Genomic DNA, 22,466 nt, shown 5'->3' with positions numbered 1-22,466 from the left:
GTTGTGAGATGAAATATCAGCATGTAGAATTTATAAAATACTTATGGTTATCATAATATTGCTAATAATATGGTACATGTTGAGCAACATTACAGTAGTTTTCATATTTCTCTTTAAATATTATTAACAATTCCCATGACTTAAAGAAAGCCCATATTTTCCCATATATTTGTGCATTGTTGCTCCAAAAATCATTACAATTTTCTCAAATATTAAAATCTAAGCTATTCTCCCATAATGATGATATTTAAAGTGTTCTAATTAAATTTTTTGTTTCTTTTTTGGTCCAATACCAGCAGTGTGTAGGTCTTATTTTTGTTTTTCTTTGGTTGTTGTTGTTTTGAGCCACACCCAGCAGCACTCAAAGGTTACTCCTGGCTCTGCACTCAGAAATTGCTCCTGGTTTAGTGGACTACATGCGATGCTAGGTATTGAACCCGTGTCCGTCCTGGGTCAGCTGCGTACAAGGCAAATTGTCTATTGCTATTGCACCACTCTGGCCCAGTGTGTAGATTTAACTCATAACTCTATGCTCAGATACTAACCCTGGCAGACATAGGGAAACATAAGGATGCTGAGGATCATACCTGGATCAGCCACATGCAAGACAAGTGTCCTACCTTCTGTCATTTGAATTTAATTTTTACATCCACTCTAAAAATTATTTTTGCTTACTAATGGAAACTATTTATTAGTTCAATATAAATTTTCTGAATATATACCGTTTCATACCCAGTTCCTCTGAATACACACAAATGCATATATTATCCCTTTCTATAAGAACTTTCAGTCATATAGAAAAAGAAAAATAGACATAAATAAAACAGACATTAGGTAAAAATGGAATCTTGGATAAGAATAGACTGCTACTTTAACTTATGAGGTAATAAGATAACTTCAAGCTTTAATAATGAAAGAAAGGTTTATGTAGTCAGTATTTCTAATAGATATGGGTACTATGTAAGAAATAAGGTACGAGAAAGTTCATTTCAGCACAATAAATAGATGTTTTTAGATCATCAAGCTTTTCCTTTGACTATGTCATAATGACTAATATTCTCATAGCTTTAGAAATATTATGATAAATGTAGAAGAATATTTCTGACATAATAATGTTTTTGTTAAGTTAGCTCAAACTAATTTTATTTTAAAGTTAGTAAGAATAAAATACAAATTAATATGTTGGTTCCTATGTCCCATTCACTCACAGAAGGAGGATGTAATGGATCTGTATCTCTTTGGCTATTGATTATTTCCTGAATTAAGAGAATTCAAGAAAGAAGAATTTAGAGTCAATATATATCATAATTTTGACATTAATATTACAGTGTTGTTCATCTTCACTAAAATTAGAAACATCTAGAAGTGTCCCAAGTATCAATTGAATGAAAGGAAGAATGAATACAGAGATAAATAAATATTGGGGTGCCTGAAATCAAACCCCAGTCAGCTTCATGCAAGGAACATGTCCTATTTGCTATACTGCTCTTCTAGCCACTCCTTTTTCTTCTACTTGTAAAGTACATCTTTTCTTTGAGACCTAAGCAGCAATATTCTGTCTAGAATCAGAGTATTACTGCTCTGTTCTTTTTGGGGGGAGTGGGAGTGGACACATGTGATAGACCCAGAGTTTACTTCTGGCTCTGCTCAGAGATCATTTCTAGTGGAGTTTAGAGGGTCATATCAAAAATTGAACCTATATCAGCTGAATGCAAAACCAGCCTATTTCCTGGTATACTATTACTTTAGCTCAGACTGTTCATTTTTATCATTTTTCTTTACATTATATTTCTTCTCATTCAAAAACCCTCTAAGATCCTACTTCCCTCCCTATGATTTTAAAATTTTTCTCCTGTTTCTCAACACCCTTCATATGACAGTGGATAATTTTCATCAATAATAGTAAATAATTCACTATAGAATAATTAGGATATCAATAGAATAAATAAAAATATTTTGTAAATCAATAAAATAAAGCTAGTCTTTAATTTTGATTTTTAGAATTACTAAATTCCTAAAAAGAATATCTTTCAACATGCACTGCTATTTTCTCTATATTTTCTCTCATTAATTTTCTTTATTCTGCCTTTACTCTCATCATTTACTTGCAAATACATAATCTTCAGATTACTAAACCTAGTTGCCTTCTTTAATGTTCTCTTATTCTTAAAACATCAGTTTAAAATGATCTCTTTGTAGCAGATATAACTCAGAAATATCTTTATTCTAATAAATTTCTGATTATTCCTCCTCAGATGTTTTCATTGTCACTTAAAACAATTGTCATATTTTATTTTTACTTTGGATTTTTCAGTTACTTTACATACCTTTGTGACTGTATCTAATTCCATGGTGCAAGATCTAAGAGTGTATCATGAAACAGAAAAGCACAAATTTTTATAATTGGTAAAACTGTAAATACTGAATATTTTGTAATTTGACTAAAATTCTGAATTTGTAACCTAAACAATTTACCCGAATCTTTGTTTTCTCCTCAGTAAAAAAACAAGTAGTAGTGCAGATTCTATGAGAAGCTAAAGAAATAAATTATATATAATGCCTAGACCAGACCAGCTACTGGTTCTAAGAGACAGTAAATGTTTGTAATTACTGTCATTATGAAGCATATTTAATGTTTTTTGCCAACACCAAAGATAATTTTGACTGCATGTTGCTAATATAACTTGTGCTCCATAAAAAGAAGCTATAAGTTTGAACACATTTACATATGTATTAAAATTGTTAAAAAATAATTTTACTATGTTTTAAGTTTACATTGAGGTATGCCTAGAGCAGATTGACAAGCAAAAAAAGTCACAAGATGGATATCAAAAAATAACATTAATGAGTTGCTAAAGCTAAAATTACAGGAACTTATGAAATTGGTTAAACATAAAAACCATTAAACTGTTTACTGAAGCTTCACAGATATACTACAGCTAATGAACATTTCTGCTATTTAAATAAGCCCAAATTGAACACACATTACATGGAAACATAATTAGTCATGGCAGCCAAACATACAAAGACTTATTTTTAAAGCTCTATTTAGGAAATCTTTTCCATTTGATTTATTTTGTTAATTAAAATATTTTTCAGTATTCACTTATATTTTAACAATATTGTTTTCACAAGTAGGATAATTTACTACTGGCTTTCTATTTGTTTTTATTTAGGTCTTAAACGCAGCAAATGGGAATTTAATATTAAACAGTTTAACCCTTTTATGTAACTACTTATATCATTTGTTGGTATCATTCAACATTTTAAAATTTAGTTCACTGAGAAGTACATGTAAAATACTTCTATTGCCTTTCTAATTTTTTCAGTCTTTTAGTGATCAAGAAGTATTAAGCAACCAAATATGCATAGAATTATGCTGATTATGGTCCAGCTCAGATTAAGGATTTTCTGTTCCTTCAGTGAGTTTGTAGTCTTCAGTCTTTGGTAGAGGGTATCTTTGAATATGAATAAGCAATTCAAAGTGCAGCATTTGGGAATCCAGCAGAGAATTTGAAAACAATTCCTCTCTATTTTCTTCAAGGACACAAACCATCTTGAGGGGATCTCTTTCTGATAAAATCAAATCAAATCTTCAAGGAGCTTAGAGTTTTAAATAGATGAAATTATTGCAGAGAAATAAGCAAATCAAGGTGAAGTGTTTCAACAGTTTTTATTCTGAATTGATTAGTTGGTCAGTTTAAGAAATGAATGCCAGTTTTCCCCAAAGAATATAAGTAAAACAAAGGAAGCTGTTACAGGCTATTATTGACAGACATTCTTTGTATTTAACTCAGGAGGCATAAAAATGCTCTGAGTTTGGAAGGGAACAAAATTAAAGCAGTATTCTGCCTGTATCCGACATGAGCATCCAACTTAACATATGTTGCTACTGGTAATTCAAATCATTAATCAAACAATATTGACCTCATTTCCCTTTCACTTTGTATGTGGTGTGTTTCTCAAAGCAGGGCCTTTTTATTTCTTTATTATTATTTCCTTATCTTATATGCATTTATGTCAAAGTATACATTTTTATTTACTTATTTTTTATAAGAGCCATCCATGCTCAGCAGTGTTCAGGGACCTAATGACAATACTTGTGATACTCAACTTAATTGTGAGGTCTGAATGCTCCATGTTGGTCAGCTGGCATTGCAGGGGATGGAAGAAGTGTGGAGTATAAGGCTTGAAGCTCAGGTCCTCTCACAAAAGTCATATGCCAATTGAGCTATATCTCTGGACTCCTGGAAGCTCACTTTATAAAGAAAAAATATTTAGGTGTTTTCTTTACAGTGAGCAGGCTCTAATTGTAAAAATAAGACTTAGGTGAAAAATAGCCAATAGACAGATTAACAAGCAAGCTAATCAATGAAAGAGATAACTATTACACTTTACAACCACAAGGACTAATTGAGTGCCTCTTGTATGCTATTATGTTCTGTGTAGGGAAAAAGCAGATAAGGTACCTAATCCCGTAGCATAGTGGAATCAAAGCAAATACATTATTAAAAAAAATTAAAAAATAAAAAAACAGGGGCCGGAGAGATAGCATGGAGGTAGGGCGTTCGCCTTGCTTGCAGGACAGTGGTTCGAATACCAACATCCCATAGGGTCCCCTGAGCCTGCCAGGAGCGATTTCTGAGCATAGAGCTAGGAGTAAACCTTGAGCGCTGCCAGATGTGACCCCAAAAAAACCAAAACAAACAAAAATTAATTTAAAAAATTAAAAACAAACATCCTTACAATGGTTTCACAGTCCCACAATGGGAGCCCTACTATTACTACTACTGTAAAGCCCTACAGTAATAAATGCGTGAGTGGTTGTGGTTCATTTCACAGAAAGAGAAGAGAATTTTTTGGTTTTGTTTTGTATGTTTGTTTAATAGATTTGACCTAAGGAACTATCTATATATTTGGTCAGACATGAATTCACTTTTTATGCTTCAATTAGAATTGACCTCTACAACCACCTCACTACCCCCACTAAGTTAAGTGCCTGCAAGGCAAAGTCTAGACCTGTCATGATATCCTTGATATTCCATGTGGACTCTGTATATGTGTGTGCGTGTGTGTGTCTGTGTGTGTATGACTTTTTGGGGGGAGGAGAAAACTGTGCTACTCCCATTGGCTCATCAGTAGTGTAATTTTTATGTTGTTGTTGATTTGTTTCATCTCAAAGGTCAGAAAAAAAAGATTGCTACTTGTTGTTTATGTTTAGGATGCTAATACCTAACTTAGAGATTTGTGTTCTAAATGAAATTTTAGCATTTTGCAATGATCAGTTTCATAGCTAACTTCTCTAAGGGATCCAATAGGAACATAATTCTACTCTTTATATGGTTTTGTTTGCTTGTGTGTTTGGTATCTCCCAAACTATAATAAAAAATACCTATGACCCCAGGCCAGCAATTTTCAGCCAACTACACCACAGGACTTCTTTCAGGACTAAAGTATGTGGTGCTACTTAGCACTGGGTTACCAAGGATTACATCAGCCACCTTGAGACATTGAATATTACTTGGTCTACCCCAAGGTGGACCCACCTTTAGGAACATGATTAACTTGGGGGATCATATAGTGTTGACTGGAGTGGAATTAGCTATATATGTAAGGCCTACATACCAATCTCTGGCAAACTTTGTGCCATATTTCAAATATAATACTAGGGATGACTTCAATAAAACTATACTAAGTAATAGAGAAAGTTTCCATTGTATAAAGTAGTGGAACATGGTAACTGATTGGATATTGAGATAATAAGAGAGAATAGGTTAAAATGTTAATATTTTGGGGGCTGGACTGATAACACAGTGGTAGGGCATTTGCCTTGCACGAGATTTAGGATAGACTGTGGTTCGAATCCCAGCATCCTATATGGGTCCCCCATGCTTATCAGGTGTGATTTCTGAGCACAGAGCCAGGAGTAACCCCTGAGCAGCATTGGGTGTGAGCCAAAAACAAAAAACATATTAATAGTTTCATGATTAAGTTGATAAAAGAAAGTGGGAACAAACAATCAGTAATATTCAGGAGTAATTGTGGAGGTTTGTAGGAAAAGGTGTATTAGTGATGTCATCAAAAATAAACTTTATGAAAATGAAGTGGTCAACTTTTGGTGCTGTTAAACATCAAGGCCACAAGGAGGTGACAAGTGAAATATACAGGTGCAAGATTCTAAGTCTTAGAAACACCATAAAATTTGGGTTTGGCGGGGCCAGAGAGATAGCATGGAGATAGGACGTTGCCTTGCATGCAGAAGGATAGTGGTTCAAATCCCGACATCTCATATGGTCCCCGGAGCTTACCAGGTGCGATTTCTGAGTATAGAGCCAAGAGTAACCCCTGAGCACTAATGGGTGTGACCCAAAAACACACAAAAAAATTGGGTTTGGGGAATTCATATTGTTCTGTTCTGTAAGCAGTGACTACTGCAGTGAGTCACTAGATTTGGTCATTTAAAGCTAAACAGCACATTAGTAAGAGAGTTTTAGTTTAACTTTGGGATTCCATAAAAATTGAAAAACTGGAAATACTGCACAGGTTTGGCAAACATCTTGTTTACTGACTGATAATGAATGGAGAAGAGAGAGAATTTTCCCTAGGCAGAATATCTACTAGTTAAGGAGAGGAGGTTTCTAATATTAATTAGTAGATATTCACACTTTATTGGAGGGGGAGTTATTATAAGAAAAAAATAGAGAGGGAATAGATACATTAGATTCATAATTTGGGCAGTCAGAAGACAAGTGTGAAAATTTATACATCCCTTTTCAGGAAAGCAGACAAAGGATAAATAGTGGACATAGTAATTAAGCTAAACAGATTACTTTATCAAATAAGAAATGACTTAAGATTCAGAGGAAGGTGTGTATTTGGTTTAAGGAATGATTACTAAAAAGAAACGGCATAACATGTAGGTTAAATATTTAATAGGAAACTAGTTATATGTAGTGGTATGAAAAAGATGAATATAGTATTTGAGGTCATTATTATTGAGAGGATATTAAAGATCCAAAGCTAGTACTTTCCATTAAATAGTGCATTAATTCTAGAAATGTAAACATTTAAATGTTAGAAAGAGGAATACACCAAAATGCAAGGATATTTCAAAATTCAGAGTCCAGTTACTGTAGCTTTCTGAAAGTTAGTCAGGAGATTAAAATTTATGTGATTCAACTATTGATGCTACAAAATGTCATGAGATAGCATAATTGTGGTCGTACATTTTGGTCCCCATAGGAACCCTATATTCATCAGGGAGTGGTGATAGGATATAATGTGTGGGCGGTAAAATATAGACATATTTTTCTAACTATTTGTAATCTTTATTGTGACAAATATGAATTATAAGTCACATTATATTTCAGATACATAGGGACAGTGAATCAGGACCATTCCCACCACCAGTGTTGTCCCTCCTCCACCCGTATTCCCAGCATGCATCTGATACCTCCCTGCTTTTCCCCCTGGACTACTAGTGTAAGGAAGATATAAGGATGGTGGTAAAACCAAAATTGGTCAAAATACTAAATGAGAAGATTGAATGTGAGAGATTCACTCTTCTAAAATATTGTACCAAGTTGAAATCTTTTGAAGAATTTACAGAAGGAAATCTTGGATCTGTGGGTTCCATTTGTGAGGAACTAAATAGCAAATTGATGCAAATATAAAAAGCAGCAGAGGGAGATGGAAGATGAATCTCATGTCATGTGATTTTAGGACTTGATACAGTTGGTGAAGACATTCTCTGGGATCTTGATGCTGGAATGGAAATTTGTCTGCTATTGAGATTTTCCTTTCAGTTCTGAACTATCAAGATTTTGGCCTCACCTTTTTTGTGTGTTTGTTTCATGGAATTTTGGTCCCACTAGCTAATAGGCTCTGTAAAATTAAACAGGCATACAGATGCTTTTTTCTTGGTTATAATTGATCACTCTATAAACAAATGTTGAAAGATTTTTATCCCTCACACTGTTTTATAACATATCAAGTCCTTAAAAATACTAATAATCTTTCATTGTGATTTCTGCCATATTGTTTTATGGTTTATGGGGAATTAATTTATATTTACGCACTCATTCTTGACATCCTTTTATAAATACTGAGAGATATACTTGTCATATGCTTCTGGGTTTCTCTTTTACATCTACGACAGCAAAGCTACATCAGTTTAATTGACCTTGGCAATCTGCATCTGCTAGTGATGTGTCCCTAAGGGACGTTTTCTGCCATTTTAAGCTGTGGCTTATTGGAGAACTTGTGTGTCACAATACAATTAAGTCTATATAAAAAAATCATTTCATGCATACTATTAAATGCCTGAAAGTTTCTCTTTCACCACAATTTCTTGTTTTAAAGCTACCTCAGAGTGTCTTTGTTTTTTAAATCAGCTCATTTGAACACAGTAGCAATTAAAGCAGAAAATTAGCATAAATCTTGAGTGTTTGGTATGAATTGAGGATGTTTTCTTTCTTTTTAAAGACTGAATCAAAGTATAGGCAGCATAGCATTTAACATATTTCTCTCCCATTTTCGGAATAATAGAGATTGTGAGATTTTGCATCAGCATGTTTGGGGTGGGATTTCTCTTGCAAATTCTGTTTACGTTCAGATATGGAATTCCTGGATTTCATAGTATAGAGTATTTGCTACAGTTTCCTTAAAGATGGAATCTTGATGAGTAAATCTTGATGGTAAATAAAGAAGAAAAAAGTTTTCATAGGAAATGACAAGCAGTTATTTGGTTTGCAGTTGTAAATATACATTTTTCATCAGCATGTTCTTTCACTCTAAGTTCCATAAGGGAAAACAAATGTATGTTTCTGAGATTCATTTTTGTCGTATTTAAACTATCATCACTATCAGTGATGATGTAAAAAAATATGAGGAGTTCATAAAAGGATTGTCCTATTTATTAGAACTATACTGTATTCCTCATAATAAGCACTTAATAAACTATTTTCTAATCATGAATAAAATGTATATGAATTTTTATCAAAACTTGGTTTCATTATAAATTCAAAATATTAAGATTAAATGATGGTAATACTTTTTTTTTAATATAATTTTTATTTTGATCATAGTGGCTTACATATTGTTGACAATAATATTTTAGGTACATATTTACATAAAATCAGGGGGGATTCCCATCCCCAAATTGTCCTCCCTACTCCCCCGTTTCTGTCTTACCTCCCATTTCCTCTTCCCTCACCCCCAGGGCGGCTAGAATATGTGGTCCCCTCTGTCTCTAACCAACTACTTAGTAGTCTTGCATCAGTTTGGTCTTGATGCCTCCCTTATTTCCCCCTCTAAGTAGGGGCAGGGGTAGCTAGTTCAAGTTGCGTGGTTTTGCCTGAAAAAGAGAAAATAAATAAACCGGGGTAAGAGTTTAATACCCCGAAAATGGGCAGAATCCTTCTAGAGGTTCTCATCATCGATTTGGGAAATGAAGGAGAAAAAGAAGTTGAAACACTCCACCAGTACCAAAAGAAGTGTCAAATATCCAGTGAGGACTCCAGCTATAACGATAAGCACCACAAAAAAACAGATAAAAAATAAACCAAAACAAACTAAAAACAAACACAAACAAACAAAAAACACGCCGTGGTCTTGAAATAAGAAACATGGCGTAGCACATAACAAAAGAAAAGAAAGGAAGAGAAAGAAAAGAAAGAAAAAAAAAAAAAAAAAAAAGAATAATTGGGGCCAACAATTTCAATAATCACATCCAAACTGAGGAATCGACCAAAATAGCTAGGTAAATAAAAATAATAATAACAATAATAAATGAAGGTAAGATATATATATATATATATATATATATATATATATATATATACATAAGATGGTAATACTTTTATTTCTAACAATCATTGAAATCATTCACAAAGTTGTTTGGATCAATAATCAAACATAAAAATAATTTTCAATAAATAGCTTTCTAGTCTACTAAATAGATATTGAGATAACTGATTATAGGAGACAAATTAAATAATTTATGAATTTCTTTTAAGCTTAACAAATCAGATAAAAATTTAATAAAATTAATTAATAATGTTATTTATATATACATATATACAAAATCTTAAATATAATATTTGATTAACCAAAGTCTATTGTTTATCATACATTGAACCTCTTCTTAATAGCCCAATGTTTATATAATATAATGTTTATTTCCTCAAGGAAATCATTCTAAAAAGTTGATGTTCAAGTTGTAAACATTCTTGTATTTAATTATCTTCTTTGTGTAACTGTTAGAAGGTGCTACTAACCTCCTATGGAACTTATAAAATATCTGTCTTTAAGTTAAATATATTCTATTGTTTTAGTATCCTATATAGATATAATAGTTAATAATAAAATAATAATTTCTATTTTGCTTAACATAATTTTTGCTATATTTGTATTATTATAATCAAATGCTTGTCCTCTTACCTTATTTTTACTTATTTTTATTTTATTTATTTATTTTTAGTCTTATTTTTATTTTTATCTTCCATTAAAATGTGAACATACTAAAGTTGAAGTGCTCCACAATGATTAGGGAGAAAATTCAGCAAATAATTTTTGAAATGGGACTGTGCTAATTTTCACATTGAAAGAAAAAAATCCTTTCATACTTTAGAATTTAGTGCCAGTTTTTAATTTGTGGAATTAGTTGGATAAAATAAAATAGAGGCCATTCAAGTTAAGACTTCAAAATAAATAGAGGTCAATTACTGTTAAATAATATAATATTAGTTTGTTTTTTAATATTGTGGGGTGGCACATTGATTGGTGGGTCATGTGGGTCATGCCTTGTGCATTTAAGAAATGTTTCCTCCACTTAAACATATATTTGGCTTAAAAGCATTTTCTAAATAATATCTTTAATTAAGCACCATGATTACAAACATGATTGTAGTTGTGTTTCAGTCATAAAAAGACCACCCCCCTTCACCAGTGCAACATTCCCACCCACCATTTTTTTAGAAATTAACCTGAATATAAATGGCATTTTAGGACAAAAAAGGATGTAATAATGTGTTTGTATTGAAAAGATTAATCAATAGACTAGTGCTTTTGAATACAAAAAACTTAACTGGTGAATATATTATACATGGTAAGAAATATAAGAGTAGTTTATCAAGTTTACAGTAAGGCCTTTTGACTATATATTAATTTAGCAGGGAAGAGTCAGATTAAAAAAAAACCATAAACCACATTACTCAAAAATTCTGTTGAATTCAGCAATCATTTATGTAACACCCACTAAATATAACTTATTTTATCTAAGAGACGACTCAACTTATGTGAGGCCTGAACTTACCTAATTAGAGAAAACTTCCACACACAAAAACAAAAAGAGTGAGAAAGAGAATTTACAAGTTCAAACTTTGGCATAGGACAGTGAATGTAATATTTAAATGTAAATTTAAATAAAATTAAATTTCAAGTAAAAATTTAAAAAAATTAAATTTACAAGTTCAAAATTCGGCATAGGACAGTAAAAAAAGAAGATGCAAGTAAAGAACCTGGCAGCTGTGTCATAACCACACAAATACATACACACAAACACACACACACACACACAAACATAGCTGCTGTAGAAATGAGAAAATAATTATAAATATTTCAAACTTAAGTTTATACTTGTTTTAGTATTAAAGAACAAAATAATAGAAATTAAAATTTAAATTATGAGAAAATATATAAATATAATTAACATCCTGCTTAAATAATTTTGAGTTACTTTTTATTAAAATTACTTATTAAGCTGGCATGTTGTTTAATGGTAGATCATTTTCTTACATGTGTGAAGGACTAAGTTCAATTCCCAGCCACATTTCTTTCCTAAATGTTGTTGGGTGCAACTCTTGAATCCAATCTTATTCTTCTTCTCAGCACCACTGAGTGTTGTACCCATCAAAAACAAAAGCAAAAACAAACACACACACAATTTATTACTTATTTATATAACCATATAAGACAATGGTATATCAACATATTGGAAAAACTAGGTTATTTCTTGTACACAATATTATGTATATATTAATAAGAATTCAGTGATCACTTGCTGCTATAATAAGTTGAATTGACAAGCTATGTTTACTATTGACTTTCTTGCAACTCAGACAACTGTCAACAGATGGTAGTGATGATCTGTTATGCAGCAGGGAACAAATGATAAAGGTCTCTTTTCCTGTGACCTTTAAAGACATTATAAAGACCTTCTCAAAATGCCATTCTACATTGAAAATAATCACATGAATATTTAATTTTACTATTGAAAAAAAGATGAAATGGCATCAAAGATATAAACAGAAGGAGATTGTAAAAGATAAAAACTTAAGCACAATTAAATCAGTTCATATACTTATCTGTTCATTTATCCATTAACTTAAAAATCTCATGCTTTGAGACTTGTATTCTGTGATAAAATGAATTTCTATGATCAGTAGTGAGTAACATGGGTTTGTTCTTTTCTCTTATAGACCTTGTAATATTGTGGGAAAAACACACAGTCAAGAATAGTCTGTTAACAATTTACAAAAAAATGTAATTTTTTAAAAAGCTAAAAAATTCATATAAAGATGTGTGTATATGTATATGTACATAGAGATAATTTTATTCTTCTTTTGAAAAATTGCTTAAATGACAACTTTTATATTTTATTTATTATATTATAATCTGGAGTAGTTGAGCAAAACCAACTCTGATTTGGGAGCTCAGACTTTACTCCCAGTTGGTTGCTTCAGGGCTGCTCCTGTGAGTTCTTGGGAATTGTGACTCCAGAATCAAACCCAGATTTTCAACTCATTAAGCATGTGTTACAGTTCTTTGACCTATATTTTGCCCCCTATTTCACTATTTTATATTTGACTAATTGCTTCCATCTTAGAATTGTTTTGTTTCAGGCTCTTCTAATATGTTTTAGTTTATTTTTTTGCAATCTGTGTCTGATTAGAACAAAGCATAGACCCAAGAATTTTTTTCTAGAATGTTGTACAAAAATTCATGGCCTAAATACCTGCAGAGATCGTCTGATCTTTGATAATGGTTCTATCATTGACAGTCTCATCCATCTTTCTTTTGAGTTCTTTTGATCAGTCCTTCTCTGATTAATTTTTAACATCTCTTCCAAAATATCAGAAACACATGTCAAAAATTTCATTTCGATATTTTCAAAGGAAACTCAACGTTCTATGGAACACCAATGAAGGTCACTGGTAAAATTTGTACTATGTACTTTTTAATTTTTTTTTTTACAAAGTAAGGAAAATAAAATTTGACTAAATATAAAGTATTCTAGAACTATCAAATTGCTTAAAGGAGCTGAGCAATTACTGCAACAATTGCAGTGCATTCTCTGCAAGTACCAAACTTGTTTGATTCACATTACTGAAAGATTCTCTCTCTTTTTTTAAATAATATTTTTATTTAAGCACCATGATTACAAACACGTTTGTAGTTGGGCTTCAAGAATAAAAAGAACACCCACCTTCATCGGTGCAACATTCCCACCACTAATGCCCCATCATTTTTCTCTCCCATTCCTTGAGTTCAGTTAGAGAAATAACTACACTAACAACTATCATGACAATGTTAATGAGTGAGAGATATAGAACTGGGGTTGAAAGATTCTCTTAGTGCTGTTGAATGCAGTTCTTGGGATCCTGAATGCTGAGCAGTACCTATCCTCAGACTATACACTGAACGACTGACTACCTATTCCTTATAAAATTAACACAGTACTTAAAGTTAGTAGTAAAAAAAATGTTGAAAAACTGTTCCAAACTATTTCTTGTTTTGATTAAACAGCTTCTCATTTGTAAAAAGGGAGAATTGACAGTTGATAAAGCCAATATTATTCATCCCCTTCATTCATAGGATTAAGTTTTGGGTCACATGAAGAATTATCACAAATACTTACCTGGCAGGGGAGATACCATGATCACGAAGGTGGTTTCCCCAGGGCGAGGCTTTTCCATTGCACTCCGGATGTGCTAACTCCTGCGATTTCCACAAATGTGGGAAAATCGACTGCATAATTTGTGGTAGTGGGGGACTACGTTCGCGCTCTCCCCTGAAAGAACAACAACAACAACAAAAAATAATTATCACAAATCTATTTGTGAAACTTTGATTTTAGACAAATAATGTTTTGGGAAATATATTCTGTAACTTGTAAAGGGATTTGAATGGGCTTTATAACCATTAAAATAAGTGGCTATACTTTTCTTCTTTTTTGATATACTTTCTAGACATAGATTTCAAATCTAAAATGTGTCCAGTCTTTGTGGTTTTAAATTATGGCCTTTGAGGGTTATATTGAATTTGTTACATTTCAAATGTGTTAACTTAGATATTTCATTAGTTTTCTGTTGCTATCTATGGATCATCTCAAACAGTTGCTTGAATTCGTAGAATAATAATCAAAGTGTAACTTTTCTTAATTTTTATATTATGTGATACACCAATTAATCATTGCCTGTTGTCTTCTGTCTTTTTTTTTACAGTAAAGGAAGCCTTGGCTCCTATAAAATTTAACAGATGGGGTGTCCCAGAAGTAGATCCTGAAACTATGCAAACCAGTGAACCATGGGTGTTTGCAGGTGGTGATGTCGTTGGTATGGCTAACACTACAGTGGAATCAGTGAATGATGGGAAACAAGCATCTTGGTATATTCACAAATACATACAGGTAGGAAGTTGCCATCAACTTTTAGTTAATTTTTTTCCCAATGTCAAAATGTCTTTTCATTCATTTTGTACTCATTTTATAAATATATGATATGTAAGGTTTGTTATTATTACATAAATATAATTATTAGATAAAAATGCTAAAAGATGGTTAGGACAACAGAATATTATATTGGACTGAAAAGTTATTGTGCATTTCTAAGAATCAAATGTATTAAGATCATTGCTCCTGTGATATTAGAAAATGTATCTGTGGGGCCTTACACTATGGCAGGAAAACTGTTTGCCTTGTATACAGATTATCTGGGTTTGATTCCTGGCATTGTAGGCCTTTGAGCCCCTTCTGGAGTTATTCCTCAGTGTAGATTCAGGAATGTCCTGAACACAGAGCAAATCCCTGCCAGCAATGTATCTATTGCTTAAAGATAGAGTAAATTTATGAAGGATAAAAGCCATTTAATATGTTATGAAATGGAATTTATATTCATTATGCTCTTATATAGTTGAGAAAACTATGTTATCTATCTGATTCATATGAGGTCCTATCCACTTTTAAAATCAGTGAAAAGAAAATAAATAGTTCATAATTTCAGTTGTAATTATTTTTATTATTTAGTTTTATGATATAAATATAAAATATAAAATTGGTAAAATTCAAAGTTGACTACTCTGGCACAATAACTGTGTAGTCTGGGGAAAAAAAGTCATAACCAGCAAGTCTCAGTTGTCTTACTTTTTGATTAAAAGTTCTGTTTTCATCTAGCTCTGTAATTTAATTAAATATAGACACAGTGGCCTCATTTGCATGACATCTTTCTGGAAGTGTTTGTTTTTCTTTATAAATTTCTTACTCTCTTTCCTATTCAAGAAAGACTCTATTCTTTTTCCTGACATTCTTCTTCAGGTTTCTTTTGTTGGTTTCTCAATATAATAATAATGTAACTTTATTTTAAATGTTTCTTTAGCAGCATTCTTGTAGTATGACCGTTTATTCTATTTTTATTCTCCTCCTACAGCTTCTATCATTCTAATAGAACAGCATGTTATATTATTTTGGCAGGGAATTTAATGGACAATGATAATTTCATATCCTTTATGGCTTTTGTTTTTACCCACTTTGAGCTTTTGAGCAATATGTCAGTCTTGAGATCTGGTCTGAACCTTAGTTGTATCTCAAACATACAGGGCTCTTCTAGTGACTGTACCTCTAGTGACTTTACATAGATATTGAGGTGTGATTTAATAGACAATATTTTGGAGAGAAAACAAACCTAACATTTATAGTCCTTACAAATCATAAAAATAGAAGGAGATAAGCTTGAGAGGGAAGATATGTGATTTTATTCTTTTTTACCTATTTAAAAGGTTGTATTATAGTATCACAACACCAACTAAAATGATATAACAACCAAATGTTTGTTACACATTTCACAAACAAACCCAATCTATACTACACAGGTTTTTTTATTTAAGCCAAACATTCCTTCCAAATCTATTCTAACTCTAATGCTGAACATTTGTTTTTATATTCAAATCATTTCAATCAATGATCCTTAACCTTCCAGATTAGGCAGAATTAATTAATATTTTCAAAATTAATTAGAAAATACTTTAGTTATTTTACTGGACAAGATTAGAAGAAATTTGCAAACACATGAAATTATAACATTTACTAGACATTGACGAGGTTTATGGAAAAAATAGAAAGACAATGTAGTTTTAGAATGTTATATTAGTAAAATAGTTGAAAATTTTATTGTAGAGTGCTCAGAAACATATTTCCTTCAATACAAACAGCAATCCTGGGGCCAGAGGATAATATAATGATTAGGGAGCATGCCTGGTATGGATCAACATAGATTAAGCTCTGTATCACATAGTCAACCAAGCACCTTTTAGTGAACAGCTGTTTCTAAACCTCATAGGGCTAGAACGGCTTATACCCTCACACCTTTGCTTTGAACCATCATCTTATTTGGCCAAAAAAAATGTCTAGTGGGGCCTTTATATCTCCTGAGCACTGTTTGGGAGCATTCCTCCAAATGAAAGAGGAATGCTGTATTTGTATTTCTTAAAACCTATTTATCTAGATTTCATTTTTTAATATTATGTCTTATATACATTTGGTCAGATCATCTTTTTAAATGCTTTTATACATCTTTTTAATAGCACACAGTGCATGTATGTATAGTATGATTTTTATTCGAGTCATATAATTGACCAACTTGTTAAACTCCATGAAAATATGAAAATAGAATCAGTTTATGGTGAGAGAAAGGACTTCTTAGGTTAAGTCAGATGAATCCCAGTGTTTTTGTGATTTTAATTTGTAAAAATGTAAACATTGGGAAGACAGATGATCAAGAGAAATATAGCATGGATAATGGAGAGGAGTTTGTGGTAATCTTTCTGAATATCTAAATTAATTTATTTATAGTTTAAATCTACATGGAGAATATGTATCAGATGTAGTGATGGTTGTCATGATTGTCACCCAAAAAGAATTTTTATAGATGTTTTACTTTTAACTTCAGTTACTATTTTATTACTCTGACTTTTATATGTGCTTTAAAAAAAAAAGATAAAAAAAAGAGCAACCATTTTACTTAGTTTTATATACAGATAAAATAAATGAACCAGGCTTTTAGGCACAGAGGAAAAACAGTGCACGTATTTTAAAAACACACATTACTAGAAATGATAGTGTTTGAAATATAAAATTAACAAGTTGTGACCACTAGGAATTTTGAATTTGGCTGAAAAACTCAGACTTGTCAAAGTGTTGAACTGCATTTTTAAAACGGAGTAGAAATGGAAGCTAGGTAAAATTTCTGTCTTATAAAATCAACACTTTCACTTTCCTGCCACATTGTTGGATGCAAAGTGCTAAGCAGTGATAAGACTAAAAAGGAATATATAGACAAAGTGGCATTTTTCTCTCTCCACACTGTCATTAACTTAGTTCTGGCTTCTATCACCTTTTAAAATTGCCTCCACTTTCCCTCTGTCAAATCCATTGCTTCTACGCTCCAGTCAGAATCATCTTTCTAGAATACAAATTTGATTGCAATCTAATTTAAAACCCCGTAGAAGCTTCTCTTTGCACTCAAGATAAATCTTAACCTCCTTAAATTGAGATGCCTATTCGAATTTCCCACAATGGAGTAATTTTTCTCCAGAACCTGTCCTTTCTTCTACTTGGCTCTTGTCATCTCTCTGGACCCTACTTGTACTTTAGATTCGACATCTTCCTCCTCTGGACAGTATTTCCTCTGGTGGCTCTATTACATTTTCATTTACCCTGCCTGAAGCCTGCTTACTGATTTCCCTGTTCATAAGTTGGTGAGCAGGATTTTGTATTGCTATATCTATAGAATACAAAGCACATTCATCTATTAATTAGGAAAATACAAAGAGTAAGATAATTTACTTATAATAATTTGATGGGAAGTTAAAAATCAGCATGTCATGTAACTTAATAGCAGTGAAAATAAATACTGTTCTACTTGCAACAATCATTAATAAAATTTTCTATAATTTATAAATTAAAATTCTCAGTTAAGATTTTCTAATGCTTTGAGTAATTTGTTCTGGGCAAAAAGTAACAATAGATTATGTTTAAATTTGCTTAATATATGCATAATAGTGTCAGTTTATGTGAAAATCTTCGCAATTGGATATTTGGTGTTTTGAAGTATATGTTTTCATAATATATTTTTTCATTGAAATGTAATCATTTGAAGACATCAGTGTTAGATTTCAGGGATTCCCATAATTTTGTGAAGAGAGCTTCATGTAAATTTAATTAGTTAATATAATCAATTACCACTTCTTGAGTACCAGCTGTTGATTCAATCACTTTACTTTTGGAGAGCAACAAAGTGATAAAAGAAAAGATATATATTATGCATAGGATGGAGACTTGGGCTTTCAAATAAACAGACCTGATTTCAAACTAGTCTATTGTGGACTGTGTAACATTGGGAACGTCATATTTTTATACACCCTTGTTTCAGTGATAAACAATTTATTACTATATGAACTATAATGATTGTAGATGCTATCCTAATGCATTGCAGGAAGCATTATATGATAATTATATAATGAATGAAAATTCTGAGCCATAAATATATGTGCTTCATTGCATCATTTTACAATTTGAATAGAAAGCCAATGTGTACGGATTATAGCAGACCACAATTATAATGAGTCATTTAAGGTCATTAGAAATTCTGTTCATACATTGATTCATCCATGTTCATTTATTTATCTGGATAGTCAAACATATAGTAAATCACTCATTCAATACTGTTAAAATAAAAATTTGCATTCTATGTTTTAGAAACAAAGTAATAAGTAGTTTTATAAATATAAACTAAGTGAAAAAATCAATTATAATCTCACAATGTAGGAGGAATAAAAATAATATAAATATAAACCTCATTTAGTATTATAAATTAAATCATTAAAATGTAAAGACATGAAGGAGTATGGAAGCAATTATGATGGATTCTGTTTAGATGTGACTATCAGCAAAGACTTCACAAAAATCAAGATACAAGTAAAGGAGGGGAATTGCACATTTGAAAGAAATTGGGGTGTTTTGAATTGTTAGAACTGAAAATAAACTGCTAGATGAAATTTTAGGGTTTGCTCTTTGTGTAAAAGGTACCAGCTGGCTGAAATTCAGACCAAGTAGTATTCGGATGCTACAGAATCTTTTGTTGAACTGAATCTATTGAGCTGATAGTACCCTTCCTTGAATTTACACAAAAGTGCTTTCTTCTTGCTATATAAACCATGCACCTGTGCCACAGCTTCTCTTATTTTACCAAAAGTCTCTTTGGGTTAGTCGAAGTTCTGAATGATGCTGATATGCAGATAAAAGACTGAAAAGATATGTGATCATTGTGAGAATTTATATTAATATCAATATTAAATCAATATATGTATATAAAATCATTATTAAATATTGATAAGTTTACCCAGTTTAGGAGTACGTTTTACGTATATTACAACATATTATTGTGGTAGAAATTATTTAAATAAAAGATATTTTCATTTCTGGTATTAATATAAAGGCAATCATTTTCATCTTGTCAACATTTCCCTCTTCAAAAATCAGTATATCATCATTTAAAATGTACTCTTCTTTACTTGGATTAGATGATTCAGTATACCTCAATTGTTTATTAATATTGATTTTAAGAAGGGTCCAGGCATATTTGAGTTTACTTCATCCATTTGATAAAAAGTATGTAGCATCAAACATAATTTTGACCTTGAACTCCAAAAGATTATAGAAAATTGAATGAATGGCAATTCTGTTAAAGAAATAATACATAGAAATATAAAGTATAATAATAAAAATAATAATAAAATGAAAAAAACTAAAACCAGGAAAATAACATTAAAAACAAACAAAAATATAAAGTATACTTTTATTTTCCTCCTTCTAAGATAAATATGCTGTGTAAATAGCTATAAAAATTATAATTACAACTGTAATAGACTTCCTCTCTGACTCTGGCCAATCTGAGCAGGCTTTTGACAGTGTAGATTCGGGTCCAGAACATTGTCTAATTTGCATGCATCATAAGCCTACTTGGATTGGCTGAGTCAGAGAGGCAGTCCGAGAAGCCTGGCAGTGATTGGTGAAGGATCGAGTTGGAAAATTCGTTTTGGGCAATATTCAGACAATTTTCGTTTAGCGGCATATTGAAACATTTTTCGGGATATACTTGGCGTATAAGACAACCCCCGATTTTTGGTTGACTTTTTTTGTTTTAAAAGTCGTCTTATACGCCGGAAAATACGGTACCTTTTTTTTTTATTATTATTATTATAGCCCTATTTAAAGTGTATCTAAATGATTTTTGGAAATATGCATTAAACTATATAAGTAATATTGTAAATGATAGTACTTCAAGTAAAAGATAAAAACAAATAAAAGACATTGGTATATTAAGATATTGAAATTATAAATAAATTAATTCATACTAAATATCTTGCCAGTAAAGAAATCTGAATTCAAACATATGTCTGTCTATAATTTTTCCTTATATCAAGTGATACAAGGAAATTCCTGATATTTTTTTATCATGGGTTCTAATTGTTGCCAATTCAGAGAAGTCCTTAACATCTTCTCCACATTACATGTAAAAATTTTAAGCAATATATTAGAACTTTGCCTTGTATATAAATATTCAATTTATAAAACTATTCTGTTATAGTTTGATGATGTTAGAAGATTTTAATCGGAGCCTGAAGCCTGTGTTTAACTTAGTTCTAATTACAAATGCCTTTGCCAGAATAATTATCAGGATAGAAAAGTTCCAAGGTTATAAACTAACTCTGTCTTACATTCAGGAAAATAAAAATAGAGAGTTAACTATCTGTTTTGATGAAATAAGTGACTCTATTTTTTAAATGAAGACAAAATAACACATTTCAATTATGTAAATAAATTCAGAACATCATTGAAATGATGATTAAATTTAAAACATTCATTAAAGACAAAGAAATATATATAAATTATAGTGTCCTAAAAATAGTCACTCATTAGTTGCTTTTCTGAAAAAGGTAAATAGGTAATTGTAAATAGTCTTGTACCTTACTAGATCTAATAACCTTATAAATCACAGAGCATACATATCTGTTAAGTTTTGCTTTCTTTACTGGTTTTAATCTTAAAAGTGAAGCACATAGGTTATTTTAGTTTCTCTAACATTTACTATGATTATTTTAGTTGTGTGTACAGAGTGTATGTATATATTTTGAACTAGGTGTTTTTAAATTTCTGAAGAGCTACTATTAATTTTTATCATTTGATTACTTATTTTTTTCCTGCTTAATATTTCAGTGTATTGAGAAATTGTCTATTGAGGTACAACAGAATCACTAGTTGTTGGAAACTGGGTATCTCAAGGGATTGGTAATGAGATACAGAGCCTTTAACCTCTTGGTCACTATTTCAAATCTTCTCCAGAACTACAGTGACAGAAAGTCATTATCATCCAATATCAGTTCAATAGGGGTATATAAAACAAATTTGTGATTTCAGTACCAAGTATAGATTTATATTATAACTGTTACCATAGAGTGGAAGAGTACAAAATAATTGTAATTTGAATTGAATAGAAGCAAGGAGCCCCTTCCTGGTTCAAAATTCCATTTCCTGCCTGTAAACTGAAGTTCTTTTTGATGAATTTTTCGATGGAATGCTATAGTAAAGCTAGACTTGAAGTTATTGGTTTGGATCTTGTGTTATGATAATCATATCCATGACAATTCCTATCTGACATTGTTGCTAATGAGGTACAATTTAGTATTACTAAATCGAGTTTTCAAAAATAATTTTAGATCCAGATGGTGATTAATTCAAGATTGAAAGTTACATCACTCATGTCTTCCATTTCTTCAGTGCCCTTTGCATATATATCTTGAAATGTTTCATTTTTAATTGTAATCATATTATCAATTTTATCTACATTTCATCATATGACCAAACAACTTAGAGTGTCCTATTCATTCTTGACAATCTTTAACTTGGAAAATACTAAGTTAACAAACAAAAATAGAAAGTTATAGTAATTTTGATTATGTAAAATTTAAAATTGAGTAAAGCTAAATATGAATATGAAACCAATAGTATTATGTGCATTTGTATCAATAAATGGAATCTTTCATTTTTTTTCATTTTTAAATTTTTATATAATGTGAGCATTTTGTCTTCCCAATACATTTAACAAATAAGTTATTTAAAAATTACTCATTTG

At 31.1% G+C, this 22,466-nt stretch overlaps 2 protein-coding genes and 1 non-coding gene across 3 annotated transcripts in view; 2 read left to right on the top strand and 1 right to left on the bottom strand.

The window, feature by feature from the left end:
• Window positions 1–22,466, bottom strand: part of PTBP2 (polypyrimidine tract binding protein 2) — a 954,659-nt gene that overhangs the window by 37,542 nt on the left and 894,651 nt on the right. The gene's annotated exons all lie outside the window — the stretch shown is intronic.
• DPYD (dihydropyrimidine dehydrogenase) overlaps window positions 1–22,466 on the top strand; it is a 934,958-nt gene that overhangs the window by 434,838 nt on the left and 477,654 nt on the right. Inside the window, exon 12 of the mRNA XM_049765668.1 lies at window positions 14,505–14,689. Coding sequence (XP_049621625.1) covers window positions 14,505–14,689 — 185 coding nt within the window. The remainder of the gene's footprint in view (window positions 1–14,504; window positions 14,690–22,466) is intronic.
• On the top strand, window positions 13,911–14,074 carry LOC125997715 (U1 spliceosomal RNA). Its single transcript, XR_007491747.1, has one exon. It is a non-coding gene; the product is annotated as a U1 spliceosomal RNA (small nuclear RNA).

This window comes from Suncus etruscus, chromosome 19 (assembly GCF_024139225.1).
Source record: "Suncus etruscus isolate mSunEtr1 chromosome 19, mSunEtr1.pri.cur, whole genome shotgun sequence".
NCBI classification, from domain to species: Eukaryota; Metazoa; Chordata; class Mammalia; order Eulipotyphla; family Soricidae; genus Suncus; species Suncus etruscus.
Note: the sequence above shows the minus strand (reverse complement) of the source record. Positions and strands in the feature narration are given on the sequence as shown.